At 48.1% G+C, this 25,294-nt stretch overlaps 1 protein-coding gene and 1 long non-coding RNA gene across 2 annotated transcripts in view; both read right to left on the reverse strand.

The window, feature by feature from the left end:
• Positions 1 to 415, reverse strand: part of LOC135276754 (uncharacterized) — a 30,047-nt gene extending 29,632 nt beyond the window's left edge. Inside the window, exon 1 of the long non-coding RNA XR_010344292.1 lies at positions 288 to 415. This is a non-coding gene — a long non-coding RNA (uncharacterized LOC135276754). The remainder of the gene's footprint in view (positions 1 to 287) is intronic.
• A 14,796-nt stretch (positions 416 to 15,211) lies between these two features.
• On the reverse strand, positions 15,212 to 19,419 carry FFAR2 (free fatty acid receptor 2). Its single transcript, XM_021676535.2, has 2 exons — positions 19,297 to 19,419; positions 15,212 to 17,935 (listed from the first exon to the last, which is right to left on the reverse strand). Exon 2 carries the CDS (start codon positions 17,932 to 17,934, stop codon positions 16,945 to 16,947), a length of 990 nt encoding a protein of 329 aa, XP_021532210.1. The 5' UTR covers position 17,935; positions 19,297 to 19,419; the 3' UTR covers positions 15,212 to 16,944.
• Between the last annotated feature and the right edge of the window lie 5,875 nt (positions 19,420 to 25,294).

Here is a 25,294-nt window from a genome sequence, read left to right on the forward strand (position 1 = left end):
CCCTATTTCTTATAAATCCAGTCGTCTGCACAATTGTTTGCCCTGAGTATATTTTTGCATAATTCATTCAACGTAAACATTTACAATACGGCACAATTTTTTAAACAAATTTTGCTTTGGCATCTGTTCATTTCTCAATATTTTATACTCAGCATTCAGTTTCTCAATGAAACCTCCCAAGACCTTACTGGACTTCAGAGAAAACTTGTGCAGCTGCCTTCCCAAGAAGACCCTGCCTAGAAATAAAACTTCCTCTCCTTGAGGCCCAAATTCGCAGTTCTTACTACCTGTGGATAAGGCAATTTTCAGTTCCAACTCGATTTCCAATTCAACACCGGCTCCTCTCTGGCCCTGCTGGGTAGGATCCCGAATTTCAACGTCTGCATCCAACACTCTCCTCAGCAGGAACACCTCAGCCCCAACTTCTGCTTCCCTTCTGACCTCACGCACGTCCGGTGGGAGCTAACGTGCGCATGCGTCCGGGCTCCGGACGCTCTCTTTTTACCATCCACTTCCTGCTAAAATGCTCCCCGAGGCGCCTCAGCCTCTGGGACGCGTTCCTGGCCTTTTGTCACACCTGTTTTGAGCCACTGCACTGATAGGCACCTCGAGGCCTCGTGGGAGGATAACCCCCTTTCTCTGGGTGCAGGCCCTGAACGACTCATCACACGGAGACAGTTACAGAAAAGGCGGGAAAGTCGAGATGCAGTGTTGGAGGCATTGAGGCTGTCTTGAAGTGCGACCCCTTGAGTCCCCAAACAGCGAGGCAGCCGCTGAGCTTCTCAGAACCCGGAAAAGTATAGAGGAGGAGCTTACACGGACACACACACCCCAATCTATCAATCTGTCATCTACTCATATTTATTAACTAATTACATGATGGGATAATAATCCTCTAAACATGTTTTAAAAAATATATTAATTTAATCTGTTTCTTCTCACTTCTTTTAATTTGATGATTAGACAACTAAAGATTTTTAAATGGTACCTGTCGCTACTCAGGACACTGAGGCAGGAGAATCTCTTGAATCCAAAAGGCTTGGATTTTTTAAAAAACAGCTTTCATTATATTTCTTTCTTTTAATTCTTTAAAATTATTTTTATTTTTATTTTGAGACAGTTTCTCTCTTGTCGCCCAGACTGGACTGCAATGGTGCGATCTCAGCTTGCTGCAGCCTCTGCCTCCTGGGTTCAAGCAATTCTCCTGTCTCAGCCTCCTGTGTAGCTAGGATTACAGGCATCCGCCACCGTGCCCAGCTAATGTTTGTATTTTTAGTAAAGACGGGGTTTCACCATGTTGATCAGGGTGGTCTTGAACTCCTGACTTGAGGTGATCCACCACCTTGGCCTCCCAAAGTGCTGGGATTACAGGCATGAGCCACTGCCCCTGACCCCTTTCTTTTAATTTTTGTAGAGACAGGGTCTTGCTATTTGTCCAGGCTGATCTCGAACTGGTGGCCTCGAGAGTCATTCTTTCCTCAGCCTCCCAAATTGTTGGAATTACAGGCATGAGCCACTGTGCCTGGCCTTGGCTTACATTGTATATCTATTGGACAATGCTGGAGTTGATAAAAGGATTCATTGCAAAGCTCTTAATCCAGTGACTGGCTCAAAATAAGTATCCGATGAATTCTCTAAACATATTTTTACAGATTGCTTCCCTGTGAAAAGGTTTCTGACCCGTGGAGCTCAGTATTAACTTGGGAGACACACAACAGATGAGTTAACACACAAAGTACTTTCAGATCATTATAAGTAATTACTGTAAAGGAAAAAAACGGCAGGAATTGGCAGCATTTAATTAAGGTGACCGAGAGGGCCCCTTTGAGCTAGTGGCCTTTGAACTGAGCCCTGAATGATTGACAAAAGGAGCAGGCTCTGAATGGCTTGGGAAGGGGTTCAAGGCCGTGGGAATAACCCCTGCAAAAGCTCTAAGGCAGCAGTGAGACTTCTACGATTGAGGGAGGGAGAGAGGTCCTGTGCTTGGGAAAAGGGTAGCAGGAAATGTACCTGCAGAGGTCGAGGTGTGGTGGATGGCAGGTCATAGGGGCCTTCTAGGCCGTGGTCACTGGTATTTGAAGTGTGACAGGAAACTTTTGTAGCTGTCTCCACCCAGTTCGTGGTAGACTTAAGTCCTAAGACTCTAAGGCATCCATTGCATGCAATGAATTAAGTCACCTCCTACTGTAGTAAGTAATGGTATTAGCTAGTAGCATCCTTCGGAAAAATCAAGAAAACAATCACTCAAGCCATTCTCTGCGGGGCTTGATTGTCTCTCAAAACCCTCAGAAAGGTTGCAGGAGAGCTATTTAGCACAAGAGTTGAAAAAAATCACTCTGAATGCAATGTAGAGAGTGGATGGGGTGGGGGCAAAAGGCAGGAACGGAGGGAGGGAGTTCAGTGGAAAGTTCTTCATATTGGCCTGGAAGAGAGATGGTGGTGGCTTCCACGGGGCCTGCAGTAGCCAGATAGTGAGAAGTGTACATGTATATATATATTTTAAGATGGAGTTTTGCTCTTGTTGCCCAGGCTGGAGTGCAATGGCTCAATCTCGGCTCACCATAACCTCCGCCTCCTGGGTTCAAGTGAGTCTCCTACCTCAGCCTCCCGAGTAGCTGGGATTACAGGCATGCACCACCACGTCTGGCTAATTTTGCAATTTTTTTTTTTTTTTTTTTTTTTTTTTTTTTTAGTAGAGATGGGGTTTCTCCATGTTGGTCAGGTTGGTCTCAAACTCCTGATCTCAGATGATCTGCCCACCTCGGCCTCCCAAAATGCTGGGATTACAGGCCTGAGCCACCATGTCCAGCTGTGAACATGTATTTTGAAAACTGGAGTCAACTGGAACCAATGGATTAGATATGGAGGAAAAAGAAGGAGAAGGAGGAGTCAAGGATGGCTGCTGCGATTTTGGTCTGAGCCACTGGATGGATGGTGGTGATTTGGGTTCTAGTCTCAATTCCGCAGGATGATCCTGGGCAAACAAGTGACTTCTCTCTGCTGATGCTCAGTTTCCTCATCTGTGAAATGGGGATTGCAGGAGGTGTGATGAGATTATACATGAAATGCACAGGTCTGGCACATGGCAAGCACGTAAACTGCTATTATTATCATTTCCATCATTCCTGTGCCACTAACATGCTGGTGTAGCCACATGCATGGCCTCAGAAACCAGTCAGACCTGAGTTGAGTTCCTAAGTTGTCATGTGACCTTTAGGGAGGTCACTTCACATTCCTGAGCCTCAGAGTCCTCCTCTGTGAAGGGAGTTAATGAAAATACCCTCCCTCCAGACCCAGTTGTGAGGATTCAGTGAAGTCTGGGATATGAAGTACTTAGCCTTCAGTGTAGCACACAGTAGTTGCTCAGTTAACAGGGTCTAAATGCTAGAGCAATTTGAATTTTCTTCTCGGTATATGTTTGGTAAGCAGTATTAATGAAAAGAGTCAAACTCTGTAAGAAATTTTGAAGAGATTTATTATTAAGTGACCATGGCCCATGACACAGTCTGCAGGAGGTCCTGAGAACATGTGCTCAAGGTGGTCAGGGTGCAGCTTGGTTTTATAATTTTAGGGAGGCATGAAACATCAATCAAATACATTGAAGAAATAAATTGGTTTGGTCCAAAAAGATGGGATAACTCAAAGTGGGAAGGGCTTCCAGGCTATAGGCAAATTTAAACATTTTCTGTTTGACAATTGGTTGAGTTTGTCTAAAGACCTGGGATCGATATAAAGGAAATGTTCAGGTTAAGATAAAGATTGTGGAGACCAAGGTTCTTTTGAAGTCTTATTCTAGTGGTTCTTAGAGACAACAGATGGCAAATGTTTCCTATTCAGATCTTTAAGAGGTGAGAGACTCTTAGTTAATCTCTTTAGGATTGGGAGGGCTGGAAGAAAAAGATCTAGCTATGTTAATAGAGATTTTCTACAGATGCACATTTCCCCGCAAAGGACAGCTTTGCAGGGCCATTTCAAAATATGGCAAAGAAACACGTTTTGGGGTAAAATATTTTGACTTCCTTCTTTGTCAAGTAATATTATGCCAGAGTAATATTGGAAAGTAAGTCACGATATATATAGTTAAATAAAACCCATTTGATGAGAATTTATGGTTGTAAGGCATGGTTCCCTGGGCCCCTTAGATAGGAATTTGGGCAGGATAAAAAAATCAGAGCTTAGTCCTCAGCAGAATCAACTTAAAACAATACTTTATATGTTTATTATGAAATAATATATGCTCATGGGAAAAATGTAAACAGTATAGAATTATGTAAAGTAGAAAATGAGGCTGGGTGCAGTGGCTCATGCCTGTAATCCTGGCATTTTGGGAGACAGAGGTGAAACAATTGCTTGAGGACAAGAGTTCTAGGCTGCAGTGAGCTATGATTGTGCCACTGCACTTCAGACTGATTTTTAGTGGCAGCCTGACTCTGTCACTAACAAACAATTTTTCTTTTGAGGCCGGGTCTCGCTCTGTTGCCCAGGCTGGAGTGCAATGGTGCATTCTCAACTCATCACAGCCTCTGCTTCCCAGGTTCTAGTGATTCTCCTGCCTCAGCCTCCCGAGTAGCTGGGACTACAGGCACATGCCACCATGTCCAACTAATTTTTGTATTTTTAGTAGAGAGAGGGTTTCACTATGTTGGCCAGGCTGGTCTTGAACTCCTGACCTCGAGTGATCCGCCCACCTCGGCCTCCCAAAGCTGGAATTACAGGTGTGAGCCACCGTGCCCAGCTAACAAACAAAATTTTAAATGAAAAAAAAAAAAAAGAAAATTGACGACCTACTTCCCTCCTCCCAATTTCCTAAGTAACCACTGTTGACTATCAAATAGTCTTTGAGAATTTCACATACATATGCACACATCCATGCTTTCCTAGCAGAAGCTGAGAATTCAGACTCCAGAGTCATACAGATTCAGGTTCTAGTCCTGCCCTGCCACTTATTTGCTGTTAGATGCAGGACAAGTTATTCCATAATCACTCTAAGTCTCTGTTCCTTTTTATTGGAGACAGGATCTCACTCTGTCGCCCAGGCTGGAGTGCAGTGACACGATCTCGACTTGCTGTAACCTCCATCCTCCCACCTTAGCCTTCTGAGTAGCTGGGACCACAGGTACATGCCACCATGCCTGGCTAATTTTTTGTATATTTTGTAGAGACAGGGTTTCTTCATGTTGCCCAAGCTGGTCTTGAACTCCTGGGTTCGAGCGATCCTCCCAAAGTGTTGGGATTACAGGTGTGAGTCATGCGTCCGGCCAGTATGCCTTTTCGTAAAAAGAAAAGTCATAGCAATACCTATGTCATTGTGCTTTGGTAATAATTCATTGAATGGTGCATGCAGAGAGATAGCTCCACGCTCACATGTATGAAGTTCTCAAGAACTCTCAACTGCTATTATTACATATATATAGTCATGCACCACATAAGAACATTCTGGTCATTGACAGACTGTGTGTACATACGATGGTGGTCCCACATGATTGGAATGGAGCTGAAAAAATCCTATCACCTAGTGACATTGTAGCTGCTGTAACATCATAGCACAACGCGTTACTTTTTCTATGTTGAGATACGCTAGTACTGTTTGCTCCAGTTGCCTGCAGTATTCAGTACAGTACCATGGCTTGTAGCGTAGGAGCAATCGGCCATACCACTATAGTCTAGGTGTGCAGTAGGCCATCCCATCTAGGTGTGTGCGAGTACACTCCATGATGTTTGCATAGCGACAAAATTGCCTGCATTTCTCAGAACATATCCCCATTGTTAAGTGACACATAACTACACTGATTTTAAGATTACAGACAGTACTGTTTTCTTTATTCTCTTCTGTAACTGCTATTGTAGCTTTATAAGATGTCTTAGACCTCTTTCCATAGTAAGACTCATCTTGAAGGCCATGCCTGTAATCCCAGCACTTTGGGAGGCAGAGGAGGGTGGATCACTTGAACTCAGGAGTTCGAGACCAGCCTGGCCAACACGGTGAAATCCTGTCTCTACTAAAATACAAAAATTAGCTGGGTGTGGTGGTGGGCACCTGTAATCCCAGCTACTTGGGAGGCTGAGGCAGGAGGATCGCTTGAACCCAGGAGGCAGAGGTTGCAGTGAGCCGAGATTGTGCCACTGCACTCCAGCCTCGGTGACAGAGCGAGACTCTGTCTCAAAAGAAAAAGAAAAGAAAAGAAAAAAACCTCATTTTGATTTGATGCAGGGGTAAAAGACCCCCTTGCCAACTTCCTCATCCCTAAGTTTCTGCTTTCTGGGCGACTTCTGGTGTCTGAGTATGGCTCGCAGAGGCACAGCAATGTGTGTGGTGCCTGGACCTCTCAGGTTTTGCAGGCGGGTAGTAGCCTCAGCTGCCCAGGAGGTGGCAGGCAGAATCTGGGGAGGATGCAGATAGCACATCCTCCCCAGAAAGTGTGGGGTGCTTTACAGCCTTTATCTCTGTGAGCTATAACCTTTGGACCTGGTGCGACTTTTGAGTCACATCTTGCTTCCCTCAAAGGGGCCATGCACCCTACTTTCACTTTTCCCTGGGGGTCTTATGGCAGAGTTCAGGCTATCCAGAAACTAAGTTAGCAGATCCCAAGAGCTGATATTGCAGTTTTACAGAAACTGCTGTCTAGAATTTTTTTTTTTGCCAAGACAGGGTGCCACTCAGTCGCCCAGGTTGGAGTGCAGTGGCACAGTCTTGGCTCGATGCAACCTCCAGCTTCCAGGCTCAAGTGATCCTCCCACCCTGACTCTCCCCTTTCTATAAATAAACAAACAAAATAGCCAGGTGTGGTGGCATCTGTAATCCCAGTGCTTTGGGGGAATTGCAGGGGGAGGATTATTTAAGCCCAGGAGATTGAGGCTGCTGTGAGCCATGATTATACCACCACACTCCAGTCTGGGCAACAGAGCGAGACTCTGTCTCTAAAAAAAATAAATTAATAATAAAATAAGTAAATAAAGAAGCTGCCTAAGGATGTAAACCAAGAAAAGGAAGACAAGAGCAGAGAAGCAAAGAGGCTTTCCACTTCAGAGCTTCAGGTGTGAGCTGGCTGGGCACGGTGGCTCACGCCTCTATTTCCAGCACTTTGGGAGGATGAGGTGGATGGCTCACATGAGGCCAAGAGTTCAAGACCAACAGGGTGAAACCCCATCTCTACTAAAAATACAAAAAATTAGCTGGGCATGAAGGCACACACTTGTAATCCCAGCTACTCGGGAGGCTGAGGCAAGATAATCACTTGAACTAGGGAGGCAGAGGTTGCAGTAAGCCAACATCACACCACTGCACTCCAGCCTGGGCAACAGAGTGAGACTCCATCTCAAAAAAAAAAAAAAAAAGCTGCAGGTATAAACTGTACACCTGGCATAAACCACCACCCAGGCCAACTGGAGCAGGCCAGAAAGTTCCAAGAGACATTTCTTCAGGAAGATGAAATCTGTATCCTCCTGAAATCCCTGAAAGTCTTTAGAGGGAGGAGAGAAGACAATTGACAGAGAGTCTGAGGTTGAGTTAGTGGTAAACATGTAGACTAAATGCATGAAAAAATAAGGCGATTATTAATTCCAGGGACTCGGGAGGAAGGTTGTGCAGGATAAGCTTACTACAGAGCTCCACTATGAATAATGTTGATGTAGTCACGACCATGCCAACACTGAATATTTTCTAACAGTGGTAATGGGAGCAGATCAGGAAGACGGCGGGGGAGGCGTGTTGTATATATTGGGAAAAGAATAAGAGCATAATCTTCATCTGCCACAGGATAATTCAAAGATAAAACCTGACATTGAGAAATGGAGAAATACAGTAAAATAAGCAAGCCCCTTAAAGACACAAAGGGATAACCATTTTGCTGAAAAGAGGTAGCAGCAGCTGCCTCCAGGAAGTGGTAAGTGACCATGGTGGGGGGAGAGGGGAAGGAAGCAAGCTATTTTTCACAGTTTAATCCCTTCACGCATTAAGGGATGTGCTAGTCTAATGGATAAAAATAACAAGCAGACAAAAATAGATGCTATCAGCTAGCCATACACCCAGTGAAGTCAGTAACTCGGGATTATGTGAATGTGTCAAGAGGGAGAAGAGGGAGCCCACCTAGGAGTGGGTGGAAGGGAAAGTCCTTTGAGGAAATAAAATTTGAGTCACAGGTGGCCTGAAAGAGGGGGAATTCAGTCGGATGAGTATCTGGGGAAAGGGGGGAATTCAGCCGGATGAGTATCTGGGGAAAGAGGGCTCCGAGAAAAGGGAACCATCAGGAGAAGGAGCTGAGTGAGCTGTCAGTAACAAATAAGAAAGAGTGAAGGGGTGGGAGGAGGGCTTGGAGGGAGGGAGTAGGGATGAGCTGGGTTGGGCAAGAGCCAAGTGCCAGATGCTTCAGGGCCTTGCTGGCCTTGGGGAAGGCATGGGATTTTACTCCGAGGAACATGAAAAGTATCTGGAGACCTTCAAGCAGAAGAATTAGCCAGGCGCGGTGGTGCACACCTATAATCCCAGATACTCCGGAGACCAAGGCACAAGAATTGCTTGAACCCGGGAGCTGGAGGTTGCAGTGAGCTGAGATGATGCCACTGCACTCCAGCCTGGGCGACAGAGCCAGACTCTATCTCAAAAAAAAAAAAAAAAAGTCTTGTGAGAAAACTAAAGCACAGCAAAGTTGAGTTGCACAGTACTAGGACAGGATTCAAACCCAGGACACCCTGCTGCCCCTTCCTGGAGAGCCCACAGCTTGTCCCCTAGAGGACCAGGACTAAATTCACTGCTTCTCAGTCCTCACCCTACTTCACAAGCAACTGGAGAGCTTTAGAAAATGCAATGGCCGGCCAGGTGTGATGGCTCACGTCTGTAATCCTAGCACTTTGGGAGGCCGAGACAGGTGGATCACGATGTTAGGAGTTCGAGACCAGCCTGATCAACATGTTGAAAACCCGTCAATATTAAAAATACAAAAATTAGCTGGGCGTGGTGGCATGTGTCTATAATCCCAGCTACTCAGGAGGCTGAGGCAGGAGAATCGCTTGAACTCGGGAGGCAGAGGTTGTGGTGAGCTGAGATCATGCCACTGCACTCCAGCCTGGACGACAGAGAGAGATTCCATCTCGATAAATAAATAAGTATATAAATAAATAAATATATACACACACATACACACACACAATGCCCAAATGCCCTGGCAGCTTTGGAAACTCCTCCAGGGGCTCTGGAGTGCAGCCAGGGTTGAGAAGCGGACCCAGGCTGGAGGCCTTCTCGCATCCCCTGAGCTCCACACTTCTGTCCTTACACCTTCCTCTCTGTTGCAGGCCAGCGGACCTGGGGACAGCATGGGATGGCTCTCAGTGACTCCTTGGCCTTCCATCACTTTCTTGGAGCCCAGGCCCCTTCCTCTCCCCAGCCATGACTCCTCCTGGAACCCAGGTTTCTTCCTGGCCTCCACCTGCTCTCAGCATCAGACATCTTACCTACCCCTGCTGCCTTTCCTTTCTCAGAACCTCAGTGGAGGTGAGTCTCCATTGCTCTCCCCAACTTTCTTTCTTTCTTTTTTGTTTTGACAGAGTCTCTCTCTGTCACCCAGGCTGGAGTGCAGTGGCACAATCTCCCAGGCTGGAGTGCAGTGTTCACTGCAACTTCTACCTCTCGGGTTCAGGTGATTCTCCTATGTCAACCTCCTGAGTAGCTGGGACTACAGGCTTGTGCCACCATACCTGGCTAATTTTTTTTGTATTTTTGATAGAGTCAAGGTTTCACCATGTTGGCCAAGCTGATCTCGGTCTCCTGACCTCATGATCTGCCCACCTCGGCCTCCCAAAGTGCTGGGATTACAGGCATGAGCCACTGCGCCTGGCCATGGGTGGGCTTTTTACTTAAAACATCTAGATTTAGGAGCAGTGACTTTACTTTCCTAACTCTGTTTTTGGAGACTGGTCGTAGCTCAGACTGACAGATGGCAGAGGACAATGTGTGGGGAGAGGGAGCCTGGGTGAGCGCGTAGCTTGGACAGCCCCTCCTTGGGTAAGCTACCGGTGGCCAGCTGGCCGTGGCCAGAGTTTGCAGAGTCGGCTCCCCTCCTGCACTGCTTGACCTCACATCTACTTTCCCAGACCTTTGAAACTCTGCCAGGTGGGTTACTGGACAACCGCCTTTGAGGGCTTAGAGATCTTTGGCCCAATTTCCTGATTGGATGTGCAATTTGTAGATGAGAAATGTCCTCATTTCCTGTGACTAGAGAAAAATAATGAAACAAGAAAAAAGAAAGTGGGGCAGAAGTATTTACCCACAGAAGGCAGGGCAAGGTGAAAAGAAGAACTAGCAGAGACCCAGCACTGAGAGGCAGGTCGTTTAAGGGAGTGAGGCTGGAATCATGGCTGTGTGTTTGCCCCAGACCCTCTCCATCTCCACCGCTCCCACCCCTCCTTTTCCAACCACAGTATTCACAGTATTCACCACCAAGCCACACGGCACATGAGCACTGGTTGTGTGAGCTGATGAGAAGTTCTGAGGAAGGGGCCCAAGAGCATCTTTTCCAGAAAGGGGAAGTGAAATAGTCAATGCCAGGTTCCCTTTTCCTGCTGGTCAGGGCTCCAGGTTGGCCAGCTCCCTCACCCCTGTTTCCTGGTAGCGGCACTAGGCTGCTGTCTGTGTTATTCATTAACCAGGCACTAATATTTCTGTTTACCCATCTGTCATCCTGCTTTGGGGCACGGGGTTCAGAGGAGCTGTGCAATCATACAGCCACCCGGATGCTTTGGAGCGGGCCCAGCCAGCCACATTTAACGAGTGTTTACTGTGTCGGAAGCACTGTGCAAGAGGCTTGCATGAAACGTTGGTAGGGAAAGAGAAAGTTATCTCAAGGAGGATGTGATCTGGCTGCCATTTGAGCATATGTACTGTGAGGGGCATGCAGGGATATGTCTGAACTCATCATAGCATAGTAAGAGCCCGTTATTAGCATCTCCTGCCAAACCGCGTTCAAGATCTCCATATATACTCCTGGTGGGAATGTATATGCCACAGAAATTGACAAATGCAGTAAATCAGGGCTTCCTACCCTCTATCTGTCTGTCTATCTATCTGTCTGTCTGTCTATCTATCTATCTATCTATCTAGTCTAATCGACTATCTGTCTGTCTACCTACGTATCTGTCTATCTAATCTGTGCTGTTGGTTCTGATTTTCTGGAGAACCCTGACCAATATGCCTACAGATTCTGAAGCCCTCTGGGGGTGAGGACTGTCATCTATAGTTCGGCAAACACTTCAGGTGATTTCAATATTTGCTTCCAATTGCACCCCCTGTTCTAGCCCTGCACTGGCCTTGGGGGATGGTAAGGTTTTCCCTCTCCTCAGAGTCTTTGCATCAGCAATTTCTGTTTCCAGAATGTTCCTGTGGGCCTTTGTATGTCAACTCCATTTCATCGTTCAGGGCTCCGCTGAACACCACTAACTTGGGAGATTCCATTTCCGAATGAAGAAACAGGTCGATGTGTCAAGTGGCTTGTTCCCAGGTGATGCAGCTGCTGCTGGCTCAGAGGCCACATGCTGAGAAGCTCTAGGCCGGAAGACTGTGAATGGAGACAGAGTGGAAGAAGATGAGGCTGAGGAGCTGAGCAGGGGCTTTTAGGTCACAGAAAGGAATTCGAGTGTATTATAAGAGCCTCTAGAAGCCATTCGAGGATTTGAAGCAAGAGAGTGGAATGATCTGATTTCCATTTTAAGAAGATCATTCTGGCAGCTGCGCCTACCTGAAGGTACCTGGAGGGAAATGTTTGTTAGGACCAAGGAGATCATGTGCTTGAGAGTTAAGAAACCATAGACTACTATGCAAACATGCAGGATTTTCACTGGACTAGCAGCTCCCTGCAAAGTCCATGCAAAGTGTTTCCTTCCTGACCACGAGGTGAGGAGTTCGAGACCATTCTGTGTGGCTACATAGCATGCATCTTCTAACCAGGCATGGTGGTGGATGCCTGTAATCCCAGCTACTTGGGAGGCTGAGGCAGGAGAATTGCTTGAACCTGGGAGGTGGAGGTTGCAGCAAGCCAAGATTGCACCATTACACTCCAGCCTGGGTGACAGAGTGAGACCCTGTCTCAAGAAAAAGAAAAAAAAAAAGACCTTATCTTGTCCCAGCCAGTGTTCTTACTTCCTTCTCATGTGTCAGTGAAAACAGCATGCACTTTAGACTCAGAAATGCCTGGATTTAAACTCCCTGCCTCCTATTAGCCTTGAAAAGTGCCCTTAACCCTCTCAGGCCCCTTCTTGGCAAAGTGCCTGGCATTTAATTGTTCTATTATTATTATTACTACTGTTATACAGTCTTAAATCTCCAAAACATTTTGGTTAAATTTTCTGGGCTTGATTCTTGAGTTAGTGTTCTTCTTAAAATTGTGTTGCTCAGGCTGGATGCGGTGGCTCGAGCCTATAATTTCAACACTTTGGGAGGCTGAGGCGGGTGGATCACTTGAGGTCAGGAGTTTGAGATCAGCCTGGCCAACATAGTGAAACCTCGTCTCTACTAAAAATATAAACATTAGCCATGCGTGGTGGTGTGCACCTGTAATCCCAGCTACTCGGAGGCTGAGGCAAGAGAATTGCTTGAACCTGGGAGGCAGAGGTTGCAGTGAGCTGAGATCACGCCACTGCACTCCAGCCTGGGCAACAGAGTGAAACTCCATCTCAAGAAAAACCCCAAAAAATGTGCTGCTCAGTTCTGAACCTGCTGCTGATTAGACTTAAGTGGAATGGGGATTACTGAGGTAGGAGGTGGGACTTGACCCCAGGGATGGGGTTCAGACCCTGGACCAAACTGAGGGCTAGCTAAAACAGGGAAAGGGTGGAGCAGCTTTTCATAAGGCATGCCCACCAGAGTGCCATGTTTACTGTGGCCATGGCAACACCTGGGAGTTACCACCCCTTCCATGGCAATGACCTGACAACCCAGAAGTGACAATCCCTTCCCTAGAAATTTCTGCATAAACTGCCCCTTAATCTATGTGCAATTAAAAGTAGGCAAAAATATGACTGCAAAACTGCCCTGAGGTGCTGCTCTCTGCCTATGGGGTGGTCCTGCTCTGCAGGAGCAGTCACGGAGCTGCAACAGGGCTGGAGCTGTAACACGGCTGCTTCAACAAAGCTGTTTTCTTTCACCACCGGCTCGCCCTTGAATTCTTTCCAGGGCAAAGCCAAGAACCCTGTCGGGCACAGCCCCACTTAGCACTCCCGCCCTGCATTGGTATCATCAGCTTGTATAGACTTGATTTCTTTTCATGTCTTCCAGATCCAATTAGCTTTTGTGGAAGCTGGCATACATGACAGACTCATAGTGCATGTGCAGTCAGCTGAGAATCCCAGATTTTTTCTCACATATTACTGCCATGCCATTACGTAGTTGACCACCTACTATATTATTTCTACCTTTTGTTTCTTGGTTTGTTTGAGACAGAGTCTCTCACTGTTGCCCAGGCTGGAGTACAGTGGCACGATCTCAGCTCACTGCAACCTCTGCCTCCCAGGTAAAAGCGATTTCTGTGCCTCAATTTCCCGAGTAGCTGGGATTACAGGTGCCTGCCACCATGCCTGGCTAATTTTTTTTGGTATTTTTAGTAGAGATAAGGTTTTGCCATGTTGGCCAGGCTGGTCTTGAACTCCTGACCTCAAGTGATCTGCCCATCTCAGCCTCCCAAAGTGCTGGGATTACAGGCATGAGCCACCACACCCAGCATTATTTCCATCATTTTTAATGTTTACTTATTATATTTCTAATAAGTGAGGGTACATCTGTGTACATGGATTTATATCTTAGAACTACTTAATACTCTATGATTTCTCAGCAGTTTTATACATGGAGTCTCATTTTAATCCACAGAATAATCTTGGGAGGCATATAGTATCCTAATCACTCTGATTTTGAAATAGAGGTTGGAGACGGTGGCTTGCTTCAGCCCATCCATTTAGTAAGTGGAATAGACACTGCATTCAGGGTTCTTATGACACCTGTCCAGTCTTTTTTAGCAGTAGGAAAATAGAAAAAGAGCTTTCAATTCAGTGGGACTAATAAGGAAAGGTTTTCTCAAGAAAGTGAATATTGAGTGGATTTTTGTAACTGAGAAAGAAGCAAGCACCAGGAAATGGGGGAGGGCTGGGTGCAGTGGCTCACGCCTATAATCCCAACACTTTGGGAGGCCAAGGCAGGAGAATCACTTGAGGGCAGGAGTTCAAGACCAGCCTGGGCAACACTCCATCTCTACAGAAAATAAAATAATTAGCTGAGTATGGTGGTATGGACCTGTAGTCCCATCTACTTGGGAGGCTGAGGCGGGAGGGTGACTTGAGCCCAGGAGCTTGAGGCTGCAGTGAACTATGATTGTGCCACTGCACCCAGCCTGGGCAACAGAGTGAGACCCCAACTCTAAGCAGGCAAGGTGTCTGAAGAACAATTTCTTGGACAGATTGGGCTTCTGAGCTAAGACAGTGATTCCCGACCCTGGCTGGCCACCTGGGGCAGTTTTTTTAAAAGCTTACCTGCTGGGGCCCCACCTGCAGAGATTCTGTCAGGTTGGAGGTGGCCGTCTGTATTATTTTCACATCTCCACATGTAATTCTGATGTACAGCCTGGGCTGCAAACTATTAGGTTAGGGGCTGGAGGTCATTTAACTAGAGGGAACGGTCTAGGAGTCCTTATTGTGGAGAAACGAGCTAGGCAGGTAGAACTGGAAGGGGAGAGAGAGCACAAAGCAGGGAAAAGAACCGTACAATGTGAGTTCCTTGGGGGAAGCATCTTTTTTATTTGTTTATTTATTTTAATTTTTTTTTTTAAGACAATCTTGCTCTGTCACCCAGTCTGGAGTGCAGTGGCTCTGTCTCAGCTCACTGTAACCTCCATTTCCCAGGTTCAAGTGATTCTCCTGCCTCAGCCTCCTGAGTAGCTGGGATTACAGGCACGTGCCACAATGCCTAGCTAATTTTTAAAATTTTTTTATTTTTAATAGAGACAGGGTTTCACCATGTTGGTCAGGCTGGTCTTGATCTATTGACCTCTTGATCTGCCCGCCTCGGCTTCCCAAAGTGTTGGGATTACAGGTGTGAGCCACTATGCTTGGCCAGAAGCATCTTTTTAAATTAAATTTTAAAAATTTAATTAAATTAAAATTTTAAAATTGAGAGATAGGGTTTCACTATAAGACCCTGATCCACTATGTTGCCCAAGTGGGTCTCAAACTCCCAGGCTCAAGCGATCCTCTTATCTCAGCCTCCCAAATTGCTGGGGTTACAGGCAGGAGCCCCTGCACCCGGCCAAAGAAACATTTTGATGATAGGAGAGCTCTGCAGGTTTCTGAGCAGGAGGGTAACATGTTTTAACCCCTGTGGCATACAGATGACTGTGAGTCAGAATCACCCTGAATCCTTTCTAAGTCCAGACTCCATTCATCCCTCGAAACAGGATCCCGTCAGTGCTCTCACTTTCTTTGACCACGCCACCTCTTTATTGTAAGATGTTTCTGTGGTTTCAGATGCATCACTTCCCCACTTTGGTGCTGAATCTGGTTCTCTCTCCCATTTTATTTATTTATTTTTAAAATTTATTTATTTGTTTATTTATTTATTGAGACTGGGTCTTGCTATGTTGCCCAGGCTGGAGTGCAGTGGCTATTCACAGGTGCAGTCCCACTACTGATCAGCACAGGAGTTCTGACCTGCTCCATTTCCGACCTGGGCCGGTTCACCCCTTCTTAGGCAACCTGGTGGTCCCCGACTCCCCGGAGGTTACCATAGTGATGCCGAACTTAGTGCGGACACCCAATCAGCATAGCGCACTACAGCCGAGAACTCCTGGCTCAAGCGATCCTCCCACCTCAGCCTCCTGAGCTCTCTCCCTCCCTGTGGTTGCAGAAGTGTTACAAAAATTGTGGACACTCACTTAAGAGTTTTATCATCTTTATTTTCCATCTGCTAAACCAGGTTGCTTTCCCTTGTAAGAGGCAGTGCCAATTCCTGATTGCTGGGTACCAACCCATGTCCTGGCCCATGTGGGGTGCCGTGGAGGAAGGAGATAAGACCCAGACCTCTGGCAGCTCCTAATTTAGACGGGGAGACAATACAACATGTGAAATCAAACAGAGCACACCGAAAAGGCAACAGGTCAGACCGATGCAGGGAAACTATCATTAAAGGTCTAAGCCCCGAGACCTCCCTGCTCGTTTCCAGGGTCAGAACCTTTCTGAGTCTTTTTTTGACCTTATTTAGTATTTCTCTTCTATCTCTTTCCTGTTGGTTTATCTCCAGCATCAACTGCTAGAGCAGTGTCTAGGTGTTGCTTTGAAGCTTGTATCGAGATTGTTGTAGGAATCCCTGCTTTAGCCTGGCCACCCCCAACTACCAACCACATCACAGGGACTGGACTCATGTTAGCTACGCCTGCTTCCCCAGCCTGAAAGTCCTTTTGTTTTTTTTGAGACAGAGTCTTGCTCAGTCACCAGGCTGGAGTGCAGTGGCACAATTTCCATTCACTGCAACCTCCGCCTCCTGGGTTCAAGTGGTTCTCTTGCCTCAGCCTCCCGAGTAGCTGGGATTGTGTGCGCCACCACGCCCAGCTAATTTTTTGTATTTGTAGTAGAGATGGGGTTTTTCCCCATGTTGGCCAGGATGGTCTCAATCTCCTGACCTCGTGATCTGCCTGCCTAGGCCTCCCGAAGTGCTGGGATTACAGGCGTGAGTCACCGTGCCCGGCCGGTGCTTCTATACCTAACTATTTCTTCTTGCGTCTCTGAGCTATGCTCCTTCGAGTAGGAAAATTCTGTCAGGAAGGGATACCAAGCTGGTGAAAGGCTTTTGTTCAAAGTCCCAGTCCCAGACTGGGTCTGAGGATTTCTGAATCTGGACAGGAACCCTCCTTCTCCCCCTCTCCCAGCCTTTCCAGCTCCTGTGTAACCCAGGCCACCTCCGAAGGTCCAGGGAAACTGCTACTCCGTAGTGAAGTCTGAACTCGGCATTCCCTCTCCCTGACTCACACCCCTGTCCCCATTTGTCCCTTCTGCTGTGTCTTTGCTTCTGCGTCCCAACAGAGAGGAGCCCTGATTCCGCAGCACCTGCAGCCCTCTGCCAAATGCCCTGCGCACCACGGAAGAAGAGAAATAGAAGAGCAGGGGGTCCAGACTGGCGTTGAGTGAACTGAACACCACGGCTATCGTCCGCCACCAGGGGCTTTTCTTCTGGTAATACCCCACCAAGTGGGACACGTTGTAAGGTCCAAAGCACACCAGGAAATTGAGCAGTGTCACCACAGCCAGCCCCACGGCCCGTCGCCGCCTCTGGGCCCCCACGTGGGGCTGGGAGAGCATGATCCGCACAAAACGCCAGTAGCAGAAGATGGTGACCACCATGGGGATGAAGAAGAGCACCAGGCACAGCTCCAGCCGCACGGGCAGCACCACCTCCAGCTGTTTGTCGGTGAAGTTCTCGTAGCAGGTAATTTCATTGGCACTTTTGGCCTGCTCGGTTGTGTTCAAATACTGAACGATGATCACGATGGTGCAGTGACCAAAGGACATCATCCAGGCCACGAGAGCTGCAATCACTCCATACAGAGGCCGGCGGGAGAGCTTGTACTGCACGGGGAAAGCCACTCCCAGATAGCGTTCGATGCTGATGCCCGCCAGCAGCCACGTGCTGCAGTAGATGCTGCTGTAAAAGCCGAAACCCACGAGGGCACAGACGATCTCGGGCAGGTACCAGCGAAAGTTCGACGCAGCCTCGATGATCTTGAAGGGCACCAGCAGCAGCAGGAGGAGGTCGGCCAGCGTCAGGCTGAGCAAGAGGATGTGCACAGGTGCAGGCTGGGGCTGGCGGACCCGTCCCATGAAGGCCCGCAGGGCCAGGAGGTTGGCAGGGAAGCCAGTGAGGAAGATGATGATGTAAGCCGTGAGGGTCAAGGAGCTCTTCCAGTCCAGCATCCTGGAGGGGAATCAAAAAGGGCGGGGTCAAGGGGTCTCACTCACAGCCTGCGCAGCCTGCTCTCGTTCAGGATGCAGACATCCTCCCCGGCACCGTCCCCTTCCCAGGACAGTGCTTTCTGATGCCACCACGGCTTGCTCACACCACCTGCTTGAACTGCCCAGAGCAATTATTGACTTTGCCTGGGCGGGATATTAAGCAGTAGTGATTACGTTTGCCATCATGTGTCTCTGGGGGAGACCAACCTGTGGCTTCCCAAGGGAATTCCCCCTCCAGTTTCCCTAGCTTTTCTCCTCCTATCCTCACAGATACAGGAAGTTAGTGTTACCAGTTTCTAACTTTACTCAAGTCCCTTTCTCAGACAGAGACCTGCAGGAGAGAAAGGCATCAGTGCGGGGAGACAGCTGTAAGATGCGTCAGGATAACGAGGCTGTGGGGCCCCAGGCCCTGATGCCCAGTGCCAGCTCTCCACAGGACCCAGGTGCCCAGCCACCAGACCAGCTTCCTCCTTCCCTTCCTCTGTTTCGCAGAGCATAGATTCTCCCCCACCTTGTCCTCCCCTGCCCAACACCAAACTCTGGGACTCTCTAGAAAAGGGGAAGCTGGGGCCTGCCACAGTGGCTCATGCCTGTAATCCCAGCACATTGGGAGGCTGAGGTGGGCAGATCACCTGAGTTCAGGAGTTCGAGACCAGCCTGGCCAATGTGGTGAAACCCCATCTCTACTACAAATAAAAAACGAAAAATTAGCTGAGCAAGGTGGTGGGCGCCTATAATCCTAGCTACTCGGGAGGCTGAGGCAGGAGAATCGCTTGAAACCGGGAGATGGAGGTTGCAGTGAATCAAGATCGTGTCATTGCACTCCAGCCTGGGTGACAGGAGGAAAAACTCCACCTCAAATAAAAAAAAAAAAGAGAGAGTAAAGAGAAAAGGGGAAGCTGGGAGGCTTAGAGTGGGGTGGAGGGAGGAAGGATGGACCAGCACTAGCCTTAGTTAGGAGGAAGGCTTGTCCCCAGAAGACCTTGAAGGAACAACATTCAGAAAAGCCCACAGGCCTTCACTGGCTCCTGAGCCTCGCACTCTGATCAGAAACAGAACTCGTCTTCTTCACGGGGTAGCTCAGTTTCCACTTGGGGTGTCACACTTGCTAGCCCCCAACCCTGGTCCCGTCCCTCCATCCACTCTCCAGCCTCAGTTTCCTGGCTGTTTCCTTGCCCCACCCCGCCCCCAACTGGCTCCTTTCTCTCTGTATGAGCCTTCCATTTGGTTCTGACAGCCTTCCTCCAGACCCCCAGCACCATCCCCTCAAATCTCATCCTGGCCTCTCTTCCCAGAGCACAGGCGTGACACTAGCTGCCTTGCCTTGTCTTGTTCCGGATAGATGGCTTCTTGGGATTGGTCCTGAAGGAAGGTCTGCAAGCTTCCCAGAGAGAGGAACGGAGCTTTAGCCCCTGCTTCTGCCCATGTCATGCAGGAAAAAATGGTGAGGAACCTGGCTGGTAGGAAGCCTTTATACCAGCACTAGTCACGTGACCAGAGAAAGGAAGACCAGTCTTTAAGCACGATTTCCTCTCAAACCCAAAGGAAAGGCCCAGCATCTTTATTCTCTCCCTAGAGAATCCTCATTCTTGACTTCCAAATGCAGATTTTTCTGTCCTTAATTCTTGATTTTAAAAAAATCCCAGGCATTTTTTTTTTTTACTTCCCAAGTCAGATTATTTTCTCTTCTCTTTCTTAGGCAGTTTCTTCTGTCATTCTGCTCATTCTCAGAAATGAGCTTTCCTCCTTCCTTTTCCTTCTTTTTTTTTTTTTTTTTTGAGGCTGAGTCTCGCTCTGTCGCCCAGTCTGGAGTACAGTGTTGCAATCTCGGCTCACTGCAACCTCCGCCTCCCAGGTGCAAGTGATTCTCCTGCCTCAGCCTCCCTGGGATTACAGACACCTGCCATTACACCCAGCTAATTTCTGTATTTTTAGTCGAGATGGGGTTTCACCATGTTGGCTGGTCTTGAACTTCTGACCTCAAGTGATCTGCCTGCCTTGGCCTTCCAAAGTGCTGGGATTACAGGCATGAGCCACTGCACCCAGCCCTCCTTCCTTTTCTTCTTCAATTTTTTACTTTCTCTGTGGTCTCCTGCCCTCTGCCCCCAACACATTTCTTTGGCCCATCTCAGTTGAAACAGGCTGGTCCTAGCCTGCATCTTGTTATGATGGAAATAGTGTGGGAGTTACAGTCATGCAAATGTGGCTCAAATCCAGGTCTCTTCATGACAAGCTTGGGGAAGATCAGTTTTCTGACTGTAGTTTCTTGCAGTCAAGTGAGCATGGGAATTCTGACATCCCAGGATTTCTGCGAGGATTCAGTGGTCGTTTATATAAAGCACTTAGTGCAGCCTCGTCTCAAGCCTGTAACACAGCTTCATAGAGAGTGAGCCACTCGGTGCTAACTCCAGAGACTAGGGCATGCATGTGCGTCTCTCGGGGAAAGTGTCAGGAATTCAGGAGGCCCAAGTTCAGGCGCCCGTGTGGCTCTTCATCAGGGAGTGGCACTCAGGCTCCATTCCTTTCCCTGATAAAGTCTCACTGTTTCCCCCTCTCCAGCCTTGGTAGCCTCAGGTTAGAAGCTCATAAAGGTCCCTTTGAAATACACACCCAAGGAAGCAAGGATCGTTGGAGCATGTTTTCCTCCTGACCTAGAGAAGAAGTCTCTGTTCTGCCATCTGTGGCCTGAGAGTAGCTCGAATTAAGGTGTGTGACACCATGCCTGGCTAATTTTTTTTTTTTTAGACAGAGTCTCACTCTGTTACCCAGGCTGGACTACAGTGGCACCATCTTGGCTCACTGCAACCTCCAACTCCAGAAATTCTCCTGCTTCAGCCTCCTGAGTAGCTGGGATTATAGGCGTGCACCACCATGCCTGGCTAATGTTTTTATTTTATTTTATTTTATTTTATTAACGTTTTGTTTTGTAGAGACAGGGTTTCTCCATGTTGCCCTGACTGGTCTTGAACTTCTGGACTCAAGTGATTCACCCACCTTGGCCTTCCAGAGTGCTAGGATTACAGGCATGCACCACCAGGCCTGGCTAATGTTTTTTTTTTTTTTTTTGAGACAGAGTTTTGCTATTGTTATCCAGGCTGGAGTGCAATGGCGCAATCTTGGCTCACCGCAACCTCCATCTCCTGGGTTCAAGCAATTCTCCTGGGAGAATTTTTTCAACACTTTCCCTGAGAGACGGCACTTGCATGCCCTAGTCTCTGGAGTCAGCCTCCTGAGTAGCTGGGACTACAGGCATGTGCCACCATGCCCAGCTTATTTTTGTATTTTTAGTAGAGACGGGGTTTTATCAGGTTGAACAGGATGGTCTCGATCTCTTGACCTTGTGATCCACCCGTCTCGGCCTCCCAAAATGCTGGGATTATAGGCGTGAGCCACCGCGCCCGGCCAATGTTTGTATTTTTTGTAGAGATGAGGTTTTACCATGTTCCTCAGGCTGGTCTTGAATTTCTGGCATGCCCTAGTCTCTGGAGTCAGCCTCCTGAGTAGCTGGGACTACAGGCACGCGCCACCATGCCCAGCTAATTTTTGTATTTTTAGTAGAGACGGGGTTTCACCATGTTGACCAGGATGGTCTCGATCTCTTGACCTTGTGATCCACCTGTCTCGGCCTCCCAAAATGCTGGGATTATAGGCGTGAGCCACTGCGCCCGGCTAATGTTTGTATTTTTTGTAGAGATGAGGTTTTACCATGTTCCTCAGGCTGGTCTTGAATTTCTGGCATGCCCTAGTCTCTGGAGTCAGCCTCCTGAGTAGCTGGGACTACAGGCACGCGCCACCATGCCCAGCTAATTTTTGTATTTTTAGTAGAGACGGGGTTTCACCATGTTGACCAGGATGGTCTCGATCTCTTGACCTTGTGATCCACCTGTCTCGGCCTCCCAAAATGCTGGGATTATAGGCGTGAGCCACTGCGCCCGGCTAATGTTTGTATTTTTTGTAGAGATGAGGTTTTACCATGTTCCTCAGGCTGGTCTCGAATTTCTGGACTCAAGTGATCTGCACACCTCGGCCTTCCAGAGTGCTGGGATTACAGGCATGAGCCCTGCGCCTGGCCGGAGTTATGGTCTTTACCCACACACTACACTCGCCACTGTACTGTGAGGTCCCAGGTTAGACCCAGCTTTCTTGGCAGCCCCTGGAAGCCCTGTGCATCCAACAGAGGAGGACACAGGGGACAGGCCAGGGTGGAGATGGTGTCACCTGCTTCCTACAGGGCGTGTCTGTGTCATCACCAGCCTTCTTGCCAGTGGCCTTCACTCTTTCCCTGAAACTGTGAAGGAATGACCTTCAACCCCAGACTCCCAAGACTCAGGCCTTCCACATGTCCTCATTTCCGCCATAGCCCCAGATCCCAGATGCTGCGATCTGTCATCAGTCCCCGCCTCCCTGTCTCTAAACATTCTGGATACACAGGAAGTAGAGGGAAGATTCTGTTTACTGTTTCTCTCTACTGTTTACCAAGTTGTTTAGCTTTCATGGTTTCCATGAGTATTTATAAGACTCTGGACTTGATTGTGAAACAGAACGAAGAGCTTGGGAGGAGGAATGTTTATTCCTGGAATCCTGGAGAGATTGCCTGACCTTTTCCTCTTTCCTCGAGCCCCCTTCTCCATCTACTATCCGTGCAGAGGTGACCAGTGGACTAGGCACAGGACTGAAAGGCCCTCCCCCTACCGCTTCCAGGCTGGACCACTGGGTAGCTTGAGTGCGTTCACATCGCCCTTCGGTAAAGGCCTGAAGGCAGCTGGTTGTTTCCTTGGGCTGCCTTTCGTTGCTGACCCTGAGCAGGGGAGGAGAGGCAGCAGAGTATCTGGAGACAGAAGCTTGCGATCAGGTGCTGGCTGATCCTGCCAAAGACACACCAGATGGGGGCAAAACTGGTTGTGCTGTGATCCTGTCCCCAGGCGGCCTTGTCTCTGTTTTCCTCCATTACCTGCTTCTGCCACGCTTCTGCCACATACATGACTCACCTTCCCCTAAGAGTTGTGGTGTCACTGGAGTCACCCGGGTCTCCGTCTACTTTGCAGAATCTTAGGAAACTTAAATTAGACCGCAGATTTTCAGGAAGTGTGGGCAGGGTATCAGAAACTCCCGGGTGTCACAGCGGGGGAGATGGCAGCACATTTGAAGATGCTTGGACATTTTTCAAGAGAGAGAGAAAAGGCCAGGCTTTCTTAATGCAAACCAGAAAGCAAAGTTTCTGTTTTTCAGAAGTGGGAGGTTGTTAAAAGTAATAGATTGAGAAACAGTGAGTGATGCAGTGGATGTAACACTCTAGGACCCGCTCTCGGGGAAGTTGATGTGAACCGAGCTCCTCCTCTTCACGTTGGGCTATCTTCCCCCAGCCCTTTCCACCAGCAGGAGAATTCAGATGTCACAGGGAGCAGTGAAGACTGCTATCGGGAGAAGGTGGGAGGGGAGCCTGCAGTCTTCATTTTGGGAGTGTCTTGCGGATTCCTCCCCTACTTTTTTTTTCTTGAGCCCTTGCTACATCATGATATGAAGCCACAGTGCACTAGCACGTGGAAACCCCCTTCTGTCTCTAGCAGTCTTTGCCATTTATGAAGATCAAAGCCTTCTATCTCATTTGACGATTGTCAAATGTGCCCAAATAACAGAGACTTAAACACATAGAGATGTATTTTTCTCACGGGACATGAAGGAATTAGGGAGTCTGTGACTGGGGTTGCTGCTCAGAACCACTCATCCATCCAAGCCTGGGCTCCTTCTGGCTGTCTGTTCCACCATCCCTGGATCTTTGCTTTCACTTCATGGTAGTAAGAAGCATCTACATTCTCAGCAGAAAAATGGAGCAGGGAGGACAGAGAGCAAAAGATGCTTGAGAGATGGATCTAACCCTCTTTTAAGCAAAAAAAAAAAAAAAAAGATAGCTTTTCTAGATGCAGTGGCTCATGCCTGTAATTCCAGCACTTTAAGAGGCTGGGGCAAGAGGATTGATTGAGGCCAGGGGTTCAAGACCTGCCTGGAGTGAGACCCTCATCTCTACAAAAAATTTTTTTAAAAATCTAGCTGGGTGTGGTGGTGCACTCCTGTAGTCCCAGCTACTTGGGAGGCTGAGGTGGGAGGATCACTTGAGCCTGCGAATTGGAGGCTGCAGTGTGCTGTGATGGTACCACTGCACTCCGGCCTGGGTGACAGAGAGAGACCTTGTCTCCAAAAAAAAAAAAAAAGAAAATGATAGCTTTTCTGGAAGCCCTACCCAGCAGATGTCTGCTTATTTCTGACTGGCTGGCATTGTATCTCATGGCAACTCCTGGCTGCAAGAGAGTTTGGGCAAATGAGTATTAATTGGGTACTTCTCGAACCTAACAAAATTGCAATTCTGTTGGTAAGGAAAACGGGGAGTTGCAAAATTATACCGATCTTCAATAGCAAATATGGGGAGCAAAAACGATTCTAAGCCTAAAGTATCTATGGTAGCCATAGGAAGATGTGGGATTTTAGAGGGGGCTTTTATCAATTGTTATTAACAGGTAACATACATGCTAAAAAGTGAGCTCATCTTAGGGACACAGCTTGGTGCACGTTAATGGATTTGTACATTTGTGTATGACCACCCAGGTCGAGATAGAAGCCACATTCAGCACCCTAGAGGCCCTTTCATGCCCCTCTCAGTCTGCAAAACTTCCATCCTCAAGATAACCACTTTTCCAACTTCTATCTCTTTTTTTTTTTTTTTTTTTTTTTGCGAGACAAGGTCTCTGTTGAGTCAGTGCTCATATGAGCATTCCCAGGTTGGAATGCAGTGGTGTGATCTTGGTTCACTACAACCTCTACCTCTCGGTTTCAAGTGATTCTCCTACCTCAGTTTCCTGAATAGCTGGGATTACAGGGAAACATCACCATGATTGGCTAATTTTTATATTTCTAGTAGAGAAGAGGTTTTGCCATGTTGACCAGGATGGTCTTGAACTCCTGACCTCAAGTGACTCACCTGCCTTGGCCTCCCAAAGCACTGGGATCACAGGCATGAGCCACCACACCTGACCTTATTTCTATTTTCTTGGACACAAGCACTGTTTATCTTCCAGTGTAAGAACGCAATCAGCCATGCATTGTGGGAGAGCAGCCGGGAGGCCGGTTGTATCCCACTGCAGCAGCTGCCGCACACAGAGGCTGGAAGGGCAGTTTGCGTAGCTCTGTGTGGACCTGCTGTGTCCTTTAGTGCAGGTCCAGCCAAGAGCCGTGGGCCGCAGAGGACACTGGTGCGGAAGCAGAGGGCAGACCAGGTAGCAGCAAGGTTTTCTTGTGCCCCGAGCCATCAGAGATGGGCCAGGGTCTT

This window comes from Aotus nancymaae, unplaced genomic scaffold (genome assembly GCF_030222135.1).
Source record: "Aotus nancymaae isolate 86718 unplaced genomic scaffold, 86718_ANA_hifiasm-v0.15.2.pri h1tg000028l, whole genome shotgun sequence".
Classification (NCBI taxonomy): Eukaryota; Metazoa; Chordata; class Mammalia; order Primates; family Aotidae; genus Aotus; species Aotus nancymaae.